Below are 12267 nucleotides of genomic sequence, written 5' to 3'. Positions count from 1 at the left end.
CTCCGGCCTATCACCCTCACCTTAACCTCCTTCCACCTATCGCATTCCCAATGCCCCTCCCCCAAGTCCCTCCTCCCTACCTTTTATCTTAGCCTGCTTGGCACACCTTCCTCATTCATGAAGAAGGATTTATGCCCGAAACGTCAATTCTCCTACTCCTTGGATGCTGCCTGATCTGCTGCGCTTTTCCAGCAACACATTTTTCAGCTCTGATCTCCAGCATCTGCAGTCCTCACTTTCCCCCCACTCCAGGGAAGAGACTTTGTCTATTTATCCTATCCATGCTCCTATCTTGGGATGTGTGTCTACTTCACACTGGCACAAGTCAGGAAGGTGATGGAATACTCCCCACTTGCCTGGATGGGTGTAGTTCCAACAGCACTCAAGAAGATTGACCCCACCCAGGACAAAGCAGCCTAATTTATTGGCACCACATCAATAAACATCCACTCCCTCCAGCACCGAAACTCAGTGCATACTGCTGTTTCTATCGACAAGACAGCCCCTTCCAATCCCATGACTATCTCCATCTGGAAGGACATGGGTAATAAACATATGGGAACGTCACCACTGCAAGTTCCTCTCCAAGCCACTCACTATCTTCACTTGGACATATATAAGTGTTCCTTTACAGTGGCTGAATCAAATTCCTGGAATTCCCTCTCTAATTGAGGAGAACCACAATGGTGGGTCACACTACCTCTGCAGCAGTTCAAAGCATCAGGTCCCCATCACCTTAAGGAACAACTATGGATGGTTCAGCCAGCACCACCTACCATCCCGTGAGTGAGTAAAACAAACACAATGATTTCATGCATCAGAAGACAGAGCATCAATTAACAGGGAAAGCTTTTTGGGTGCTTTGACATGTCTGTGTCATTCACCTTCAGAATCTGAGCCCAACTCTTTGGTCTCACAAAAAGAAGGCAAGGGGAGATAGGGAACCAACCTGTATTGTGTCGAACACAAACTCCTTGCCACAGAATTTGCAGGGCTGTGTGCGCTTTGGACAGTCTGTAAGGCAATGTTGTGACAGTAGGCGCCGCATCATCCTGGCCCCACATTTGTTTTCACAGTACACGCTCTCCTGAGGACAAATCCCTTGGTGATTCTGTGGGACAAAGTAACTATGTGAGTGCAATCTCATTTCTGATGCATTAATAAAAAGAGAGAGAAAACTGAGTTCCTCCAACACTTCCTTCCCCCCATCTCCACAATTAATAACAAACAGAGCTACGGATTAGCTTGTGAGCTGTAAAAGGGCAAGCATGTCATGATCCATGTTTCTAGCCAACTTCCTGAGCAGTTAATCAGCCATATACCATTTCAAGCAGTTAAACAAGAGAGAATGTGCAAGTGATCATATCAGATAGAATACCATACTCCAATGGGTTGGGCACTGGCCTTTCACCTTAGGTATCTGGCCTGAGCTGATATGATGTAAGCCATCTCTAGTTACCAGCAGGCAGTACAGCTATACAAAGCACACAACTAGGGAAAGATCTTCAGGAGTTTTTCAAAGAGGCACAGCCACTTCAGGTTCCTTTAAAATGATCGATCGCATATCTTCAACAGAGAAAATCTGGTTTAGGTCAGGAAATTATACAACCATTTCCTCCGGTCAGAGCCAAAAGAAATTAATACCACACTAATGTTATCTCATTGTCAATGTCATTTTGCCATAAATAGCAGGGTTACCAGCAGTGGAAATACTGACCACATGTAACTACTGAAGTTAAATATCCTCTTCTAAAGAGAAAATCATTTCATAGGAAGTTTAATAGATTCAGAAAGCAGAAAACAAGGTCACTTTGTTTCACGGCTGTACTGAAAATGAAAGATCGAGATCAATGGGCTGCTCCATTTAGCTTTCTTTCTCTCATTGCTGTCATAATCGAGTGTATCTTTAACACTGGCAAAGAACATGGAGTTATGTACAGCACCAAAGAGACATAGCTGGATCAAGTGTTTACAAAACTTAATCCATAAAGTCACACTGTATTCAAGTAAGGCAAGCAATTACAATCACTTAGTCCTGCTTGACAACAGATGCTTTACTATGAATTTAAAGAAGCAATAGTGCACTCTCACACTCTCACCCACTCGCCACCCTCCCTCTCTCTCACATACACATATACAAATACACAATCAGAAACAATGAACGGACAAAGTGAAACAGCTTGCACTTTAGCAGGAGTTTTGTGAAATACTTTTGGTCTTCGATTGTCTAGCTGAGTGGAGTATCAAGCTAGAGCTACCATGAGTCAATAGCTGTAATATAAAATGAATCTCAATGCAGACAAATTGTCTCTCCTGCAGGCCAGACTGGGTCAATGCTCTCCCAAAGGTTAGCTGTTATCTACATGATTAATTTGGAATCCAGATATGGCCATTTGCATTCCTGATACAGAAACAAACAAGCAACGATATTAGCCATGTGATGTTAACAGTCACATGACATGCAAAACATAAAACTTTGCATTTTTTTGTTTAAAATAACATTTCACTATTCTGCTTTTTGATTCAGTGAGCGTTCTTTACTTCCACAGTTTATGACTAATGGCAGATGCTCATTCAGTTGATATGGATTTGAGAAGCACAATTCTTTCTTTATCCAAGTATATGCAAGGTACTTTCTGCTTTAACAAGCGATCATGGTGTAATCAGAGTGGTTGATGCTATGCCTCGCAGTTTGTCAGTGTTTTCCATACCACGCTGACCTAGTGTCCTCACCTCGTAACCTTCTCCAGTGAAGTCACTGCCACAGTATTCACACTTGACTCGACGTTTTGGGCAGTCGTGCTGAAGATGTTCAGCCAGGTCCCTGCGGCTTAGCTTGACTGTGCAACGATTTGGACATGGGATCACATTGAACGGGCATGTCGAAAGGTGGATCTGCAAAATGCAAACCAGAGAACAAAACAAAAAAAAATGGAAATGGTCAGTCCACAGTTGATTCCCTACATGGTCCTTTGGGTTAGCAGTTAGTAACTGCTGCATTCAGGTTAACATGTTCCTACATCTCACCACTACGCTTACCATTAATGCTTCACACAAAGATAATAGTGACCGGATCATAAAGCACCCAGCATATCATGCCTACCATAACGCACAGACAGAGGGGAGATGGGAGAAAATTGACATTGTGAGTCCTGAAAAGAATCTCCCCAATAGTTAGTTGGCAGGGACTGAGAACAATTTTACTGAAATACCAAAACAAGACCCAATGTTTATTATTGGAATACATTACTCCCAGAGTACTGATGGAATACAGATCTGCAACAACTACAAGTTGTTGGTCTCAGTCCAGCACCTACTGGTATGTTATTTGGCTCAAGCACCAAATAAAATGATAATTCAAGGCCCATTATTGTAGAAGACAGTACAGCAAGGTGGGATGCAGGTCATGAGGATTTGAGATGCATTGTTGAGATGGAGGCTAGGAACTCTCTCTACAGCTAAATCTACAAACAATTGTTGACAATTAGTCAAATTGGAGAAGTATTCAATTGTTCAACATTGATGATATTCCAGAATAGATAGCTAGTCCCAGTAATGGTAGCCATGAAACTATGATCTACAGCATTGCCATAAAAGTGCAATTAGTTCGTTAATGGCTTTTAGGGAAAGCAATCTCTTGTCTTTACTTGGTCTGGACTACATTGTGACTCCAGGTCCAAAGTAATATAGTTGACATTTCAATGCCTTCTAAAATGGCCAAGCAAGCCATGTTGTTCAAGGCTGACTGGGGTGAGTAACAAACAGTGCCCTTGTCAACAAATCCATGGAAGACCAAAGGACAAATAATTACACAACCCATTGAAATTTTCTTCAATTAAAATTCAATAATATATGATATGTATGAGGATTAGCCTGGCCTTAAGTGTTCATTCCACAATATAGTACAGTACAGCTGAAAGACTAACCTGGAGCTGTTTAATCTGCCCTGTCCATCTGCAGCCTTCCTCACTGTGAATGCAGCGAATAGGCACAGCCAGGATCTGGGCTTCCAGCTCTGGATCAGGATAGATCTGCAAAGCAAGTACATTAAACTTAACCTCAATTAATAAAATACTTTTCTGGTGACTCAAGAATGGATTATTAATAATAAATTCAACAAGCAAATAGATTCAAAAATTACAAATAATTGAGCGAAGACTTATTAAAATTATTATTTTTTAAATCATTTGGTGGCAGAATTAGCCCAGGGTGGTCCATCACTTCCCAGACTGAGATGCACTAACTCACTAGAGATTGACTCTGGGCCTGTCTGTTCTGAAATACTTATTGTCAGAGGGTGAAAGTAACATAGGGAGGAGAAAGTGAGAGCTGCAGATGTTGGAGATCAGAGTCGAGAGAGTGGTGTTGGAAAAGCACAGGAGGTCAAGCAGCATCTGAGGAGCGGGAGAAGTAATGTTCCTGATGATGAAGGGCTTAGGCCCGAAACATCAATTCTCCCACCCCTCGGATGCTGCCTGACCTGCTGCGCTTTTCTAGTACCACACTCTCGACGGTGAAAGTAACAACCATTTTCAAACACTTCCACATTTCAACTCTCAAGATCGGCACCAAGACACAAAAATAAAAAGCATTAATTATTTTGGGTCAGTTGGTAGTACTCTTATGTCCAAATATAAAGAGTAGCGGCTCTAAAGCTTCCACCCTAGTACTTACAGAAAGGATAATCTAGCTAGGACCCTTCAGTGCTGCATTGGCAGAAACAGTGCCGTGCACAGCAGACCTGAACAAACCTCACCTGCCCATTCTGGATTTTAATGGTTCCGTAATGATCATTGGAAATTAATGATTCTACTATATTCTGGGAATATAAACCCCTTAGACAACATGAAATTATCTCAAGTGCTATTTGTAGAATGTTACTATATACAGCAAAGCTGCTGAATACAAGAGTCTAATATTTTCTGATATTTAAAATCTTTTTAAAGAAAGTACGAAATATGGAAGTTAAGTTGAAACATGGAAGTAATCCTGAGAAGCTTTAAAATGTTTGATGGTGCTTTATCTTTGGTTGCGTTCCAACAGGTTAAAGGACAAGAGACTTTCAGCGTGGTATAATCATATCACATGATTTTTTTTTGCTTTTGACAGACATTTTAAAATGAATTGTTACAAGAGGAAAGATTTGAGTAACAGACAATTTTACTAAGAGCTGGAAGGTTACAACCACACCCCAGATGAAACGTAAATTTCAAGGCCATTTCACTGTTTGCCTGCTTTTCAAGGGGTGATGGTTTCACCGAGATCACAAATTATATGAAATAGTTGCAGTTTTGTTGCAGTGCCAAGGTTTCAAAATCCTCTGGCCACGTGCAGTACATGTGCAAGCCATCTGTTACATGAAAGCTGGACTTGCCTTTTAGCCACATAAGTCACAGCTCCCCCACGAACTCCTCCTGCACGTTCTCTTTGGCTGATACTCCACCCCAATGAAAACCAACTTCCTGTATGGTGAGGTGCTCCAAGATAGATGTAGGAATCCCCCAGTGTCTACCAAGGATCACTTGGCTGAAATGGGTTCAAGGTGCTGTACATCTCAACTATGTCAATGAGATGCCTACTGCATTTTTTGCCATCATTCCTAAATGATGAAAGATTCCCTGCAACTTGTGATTTCTTTTGGTACTCCCCATGTGATAAATTAACTTGGAAAAGTGCTCATTAAAAATCACCACAACCCCAATTATACAACAATTGGTTTGAACAAACTGCATTATAATTTGACCATGATAATAAACTTTATTATACAGTGCTTGAGTTGCTATTTTGGAGCAATAAACTCCAAGCAAGATTGGTATTAAAAGCTGGTGCAATAAATAAGGCTGTTTGCAACAAGAAGGCAACAAAGAATAATTTTAAACAAATAAAGACATAAGGGATTACTGGCAAAGTCACCGGAAAACCGTACAACGGAGTTCAGGTGGGGTTTAAATCCATCATAAAATAGGAAGGCTTATTGTCATTTTCTGGATAATGGGGAAATAGAAAAGTAAAATGCTAAGTACAGAAGGACTTAAATTAAATTTAAGTACAAGAACCACCTCTTGCGCCAGAAGATGATTTGTAGTTTCTCCTTCAGGCATGTAGAACAGATGGAATACAGAAGTTTAAGATCATAAAAATAGCAAAGGGGCAGAGTTTACAAAATGATACTTTTAGCACACACAAGAGGGTTGTTAGGACATTAAAATCTCATTCATACTCAGGTAGCTTTCTAGAAAGGGGATGTACTTCGCCAAGTTAGAAGCTGGTGAGTAAAGGGCAGGTGAATGTGGCCAAGTGGACAACTCTGAAGAGCTGACAAAGGCTCAATGGGCAAATGGCCTCCTCCCTCCTTTCCTGCAAAACGTAAACCAATTCAGTTTAGAACTTAAAGTCTGTCAGACTCACTCAATATCAATTTAACTATGACTCCAAATGTGCAATTCTAAAAGTAACTACATAAAATCAATGATGAGTGAGCTGTGAGCAAGCCTTGCAATATTCAATTTGAGCCATTTGGAATTTATCATGACACTACCAGACAGTGGACATCTTTTTTGTGAATTGTCCTTTTAACAGCATTGACTTAGGTTTTAACTTTTTCGTGTTTTTGCTCGAAATGTTTCTCTCCTCATCTTTGCTCCCAAATGGAAGAAAGTAAGGCTCTAGTTTGGAGACAGGTTGATCCCAACTTGCATATGTAAGCCTCTCAGTACTGGTTGGACACATTCCAAAAGGATTCATCATGTGATCTCTTGCCTTCACTGCCCAGTCCCACCCTCCCACCAATCAACATACCATTCTCACCGCCACCCCACACCACCAATTTAAATAGCATTTTACATGTCCAATATTTTTACAACAAACAGAAAGATTAAATTTTCAATTGCTGGAGACTCCAGGCCAGTTCTGAAGGGTTGGCAACCCTGTGTAGAGTTTTACTGAGAGACAGTTCTAGTTCCCTTTCAAGACTAGTCAGAAGTTCAAAGCAGTAATAGTGAGCTCTCTCTGGATTAAAGCTGTACTGTCACTCCACAGTGGAAAGAGTTATTGTATCTCAAAATGGCTCATGTACAATCAACCATGACTAAGAAGGAGCAGTGAGCAATGATGTTGAAGGAGGACTGCAATTTCAATATGAAATTGTGACTTTTATTTCCTTTCTCTTAACTCATTTCTTCACCAGACTCATTACCTGGACAGTCAAACACCACCCCAGGTATCTGGTAGGTTTGAGTGTATGCAAGCATGGCAAAGTCAATGATAAATTGGCTCACTTACTAATGGAACTGTCAACCACTGATACACATTCTGCATTGTCAAAAATGTTGTAATCAAGAGTACAATGAGCATCCCCCCCCCTTCCCGCACCCCCCTCCCCCATACCCCACACACATTAAAACCACCTTGATCTTTTAGAATCTCACTGCAACAGGCTCCTAAAGATGCTAGCATTTTGTTCAGGGGTTCTAGCACAGTTGGACATACCTTTGTACCAGACTTCATAAACAAAGTTCAGACACCAAGTGTGAGGAGAGCATTTCTGCCCAGTGGGCTATCACTATGGAGCTGTTCCAACATTTGCCAAGTGTCCAACAAAGCCTCTTGTTCCAGCATGAATCACTGAGTAAAGAAAGATCAGCTGGAGGCCAGTTGCCTCATGGAGACTATTTGCCCCATCACCAATTCACATACCACTGTCTGTGTGGAGTTTGCACATTCTCCCAGTGTCTGCATGGGTTTCCTCCCACAGTCCAAAGATGTGCAGGTGAGGTGAATTTCCCATGCTAAATTGCCCATAGTGTTAGCTGCATTAGTCAGGGGTAAATGTAGGGGAATGGGTGTGGGTGGGTTGCTCGGAGGGTCGGTGTGGCCTTGTTGGGCCGAAGGGCCTGTTTCCACACTGTAGGAAATCTAATCTAATCTAATCCTGAACCCTAATTCAGAATAGGTCAGAAATCTAACCCGCAATCTCCTGGTCTAAATGTTGCAGTACTGCCTGAGGCACTGCTTCCACCTACCACTCTGTGGCCTCACCAGTTAAAACCATCAACTGAGTGAACCCACAGACTTGTTGGCTTATACAGGCAATTAAGTGGCATTCCCACCAATACAACGAGACTTACAGAATTAAAATGCAGGCAAAGCTGTCAGAAATATGATGGATATTTGTTGGGTTTTTTAAATAGTCACTGAACAGCTGATAAAAATGCGTAGGACAGCCTGAAGATTACAGATTAATTGCTCTTAACAAAGTAAACATAACTGTTTAAGAAATACAAAGAGCACAGTCTACAGCTAGATTCAAGAAACTAGGCAATAATTCAGCCTGACACTGGAAGATGAACCATTGCCGTTGTTTATTTAATACATTAGAAATCACAGATATTTTAACATCAATCCAATTCAGCAGCTCAGGGTGATATTCACAAGCTAAATGATCTGCCTTAATGCCATTATAATAGGGAAAACAAATGCTGCCTTGATAAATGATGCATCAATAGGGGAAGAGGAGAGAAAGATCAGCAAATAATAGCATACCGCATGCTTTGGAACTCATAACCCAAACCCAAATTCACATTGCACTTTTAGAATACAAACATATTCAACATCATTTAAATTCTGTTCCTGTTGCTTAATCACCAAGGTTTGGTCCTTGTAGCAAACAGGACTTCAATTGAATCAATGTAAAAGTAGGTTTAAATTTGAACCTGATGCAAATTAAAGCTGTGCACTGTTATTGCTTGCAATGTAATCTTGTAAAGTCAGTACATCATCCCTTACATTATTGTAATATGGCCAGAACAGCAGGTCTAAATTACTAGTTGCGTGTGAGATTCAGTCAGAAGGAGAACCAGGTCAAATTAAAGCCTTGTAAGGCTGGAGGAGTTGGGGCCTGTGCCGAAGCAACGTTTTCACTGATCTTGGTTGGGTGTTTAATGCAAAGCAAGGGGGAGGGAAAATCAAACACCCAAGAGAAGCCTCCTCACCATTCCAGTACACCTAGCTAATGACTGAGGCATCAAGTGCAAATTCTATCAATTTTATACTCAATGATAAGAGGGACAGCACTATATAATTATACTGCTAGGCCCGGCTAATGATCTGGAGGCTGCAATTGAAATTTCATCATGACAGCTGGGGAAATGAATTTCAGTGGTGACCATGGAAATCCAAATGTTTATTAAAAACATTAAAGAAGGAGATCTGCTGTCTTTGTCCAGTATGGCCCATATGCAACTCCAGAGTCAATGAAGTATGGCGTTGGATAAAGTACAGCAGGTTAGGCAGCATCTGAGGAGCGAGACAGTCGACGTTTCGGGCATAATCCTTCATCAGCACCCACAATGGCAATGCAGTTGACGTTTAATTGTCCTAATAAGCAATTCAGTTGTATTCAGAAAGGTGGCTCAATACCATCTTATCAAGAGCAATTAGGAATTGCTCACACCCAGTAAGTGACTAAAAGCAAAACTTCTTGCAAGGCTGCTCTGACAGAACACCACATTCTCTCCAGTCTCAGACATTTCACAGCTCCCACAATTATGAATGAACAGAATCACTGGCAACAAAGATCAAGGTTCAAAAGGTTAGCAAGATAAAATACCCATGTCATCTCAGAGTTATACTCAGCAGGATACTAAGGTTGTTACTCCGGCAGTGTTATTTACATAAAGGCAGCTACACTACACGGCTGCATTTACAATAGCTCAAAGTTGGTGCGAGATCTGAGCTTCTGTACGCTGAAGTTTGTCATGTTACCTGAAGGCAACATCTTCATTGTACACTTTGAACTCTTTGACATTCAAGTATTTGTACTATAGATACACTTGGCACAAACCAACTGGAGATTAAACTAAAACAGCAGCTGGACAGAAATGAGAAAGCGGCAGTTTTGAAAATAAACATCAGCATCTTTGCGACATCAAATCTGTTTAATGCTTAGTCACCGAATGTGTGGGTTAGAACAATAGAATCCCTACAATTTGGATGCAGGAAATTTGACCCATCGAATTCACAGCAACCCTCTGAAGAGCATCCCAGCCACCCCTCACCCTATCCCTGACACCCTGCATTTCCCACGGTTAATCCATCTAACCTATACATCCCTGGACACTATGGGGGCAATTTAGAATGGCCAATCCACCTAACCCAAACATCTCTGGACTGTGAGAGGAAACTGAAGCACGTCGAGGAAGCCCCCCAGGCATGGGAGGAATGTGCAAACTCCACACAGTTGCCAGAGGGTGAAATTGAAACCCAGATCCCTGGCACTGCGAGGCAGCAGTGCTAACCACTGAGTTACCATGCCACCCCAAGAATTGACTCCCGAAGAAACCAAGCCCTCACTGCCTCACAAGGCAGGTGGAGCCATCTTTGAGAGATACAGTCACCCACCTCTGGCCTGTAGCCACACAGTGCTTGCTCAGATCAAACAGCAGAATGTTTGACTGCATAGCATTCTGCTGATTTGAGGTGGAACATGTTGATTTTAGTGTGGGGGATAAAGAATGGGAAGATCTCTGAGCCTCACAATGGTACTTCTTCTCAAAGATAAATAGCCTTTACTTGAAGGAATAGAAAGCACTTCCAGCTTTGATTTAATCATCATTAAGGGTAGAAGGAAGGTAAAATAAAACAAAGTTAGAGGAAGGAACATAGCATTTTTCTATCCCAGTTAAAGGCAATTATGCCAATATTTGAGAAAGAAAAGCTATCAAAAGCCTCCACTGCCTCACAATCACAGGCATCAGTTTAACCACAAGAGGCCTTCAACACCACAAAGAGTTAAGAACATGTTACACTATGCAGCCACATGGAACTGACCCAGAACTCCACTGATCGGTCTGCTGTGAAGGGATGAGGTAACTGATCCAACACACTCCCAAGCGTACATCTCACTTTCCAGCACACAAGAATAGCATCAAAACTGATGTCACTCAGTCAAAGAGCAGAATAGTAACTGTGGAAAGCTGGGGCAGCAGACCAGATACAGAGCTTTGACATCCATTTGAATAAAGCTGTCTGTAATTTAGAGTCAAGCGGAGGACTGGTCAGACCAAAATGAGGAGTTCCATCTGAATCAAATAAAAAAAACTGAAAGGAACTGTTGGCAGTGGAAAAGGGTTTAGTTATACAGCTTGTGTTCAATTCTAAAGCGGACGATGATGGTTTTATTTATAGTGTTTGTGGTAGGTTTCTCAGCTGTTTAGGCTTCTTAACTTGGCCACTATTGAAAGATACTGTGTTGTCCAAAGTTCAACTACTCACAATGCACTTTTATGATTGAGTTTAGTGATTTGAATTCTTGGAGGTTTGTGGGAAGTGGATCTGATGAAGACAAACATTTCACTTGTAGAAATGAGGACTGTACAATAGACAATTCACAGACAAACACAGAGTTCGTGGGGCTGCAGTTTGGTGCTGAGGTGGCAACGAAAGAATTACCAATGCTGAACAGCTAAACATCAAGAACTTTTCCCAGCGTCTACTGGAAAACTGCATGTTCTTGTGGTTTTTCAAGAGGAATGGATCCTCCTTGCCCATAAATGGCTATAGAAATGGAAAATGACCAGGTTTTATCAGGTAGGAGCAGCGTGGGATATGGATTGAAAGTCAGTCAGATGCAAATCAATCAATCAGTCTTGATCTAAGTGGGTAGTAGAACAGACTTGAGGAGCTGAATGGCACCTTATGCCTCTCTAAGGAACGAGTTACTGGTTTGTGCTGGTTGTCTAAGGGAACAGGTTAATTTGACTCAGCATTTGTCGTCAAGTCAGGAAGCTCCAAGCTTAAGGCACATTAAAGAGTCACAGATGACAAAGCTACTTTAGCTCAAATGATTTAACATGGTGCATTGATGAGCTTGCTGTCTCCTTGGGATGAGCTATGAAAACCCAGCTGCTGAATTAAATAGTTGCTAACCACACTGCAAAGGCTTGGATTCTTTCACTTAGTTGAGACTGCTTCCTACAGGGAGTTTAACTTGATATGGCAACATTCATGTTGTCTCCAGGAAAATAAGTAAATAGAAATGGATATCATGGCATTTAAGAATCAAACAGACATATCCCTCCATACCCTTCCTATTCATATACCCATCAAAATGCCTCTTAAATGTTGCAATTGTACCAGCCTCCACCACATCCTCTGGCAGCTCATTCCATACACGTACCACCCTCTGCGTGAAAAGGTTGCCCCTTAGATCTCTTTTATATCTTTCTCCTCTCACTCTAAACCTATGCCCTCTAGTTCTGGACTCCCCAA

The 12267-nt window shown here is 41.6% G+C and overlaps 1 protein-coding gene across 1 annotated transcript in view; it reads right to left on the bottom strand.

Annotated features, from left to right (window-relative positions):
- LOC122563987 (TNF receptor-associated factor 4-like) overlaps nucleotides 1–12267 on the bottom strand; it is a 95567-nt gene that overhangs the window by 8127 nt on the left and 75173 nt on the right. Inside the window, exons 3-5 of the mRNA XM_043718395.1 lie at nucleotides 3927–4031; nucleotides 2734–2895; nucleotides 950–1111 (exon numbers count right to left, since the gene is read on the bottom strand). Of these exons, the coding sequence (XP_043574330.1) occupies nucleotides 950–1111; nucleotides 2734–2895; nucleotides 3927–4031 (429 nt within the window). The remainder of the gene's footprint in view (nucleotides 1–949; nucleotides 1112–2733; nucleotides 2896–3926; nucleotides 4032–12267) is intronic.

The sequence above is a fragment of the Chiloscyllium plagiosum genome, chromosome 28, assembly GCF_004010195.1.
Source record: "Chiloscyllium plagiosum isolate BGI_BamShark_2017 chromosome 28, ASM401019v2, whole genome shotgun sequence".
Taxonomy (NCBI): Eukaryota; Metazoa; Chordata; class Chondrichthyes; order Orectolobiformes; family Hemiscylliidae; genus Chiloscyllium; species Chiloscyllium plagiosum.
The sequence above is the reverse complement of the archived record's forward strand: the minus strand, read 5'-3'. Positions and strand labels throughout refer to the sequence as shown.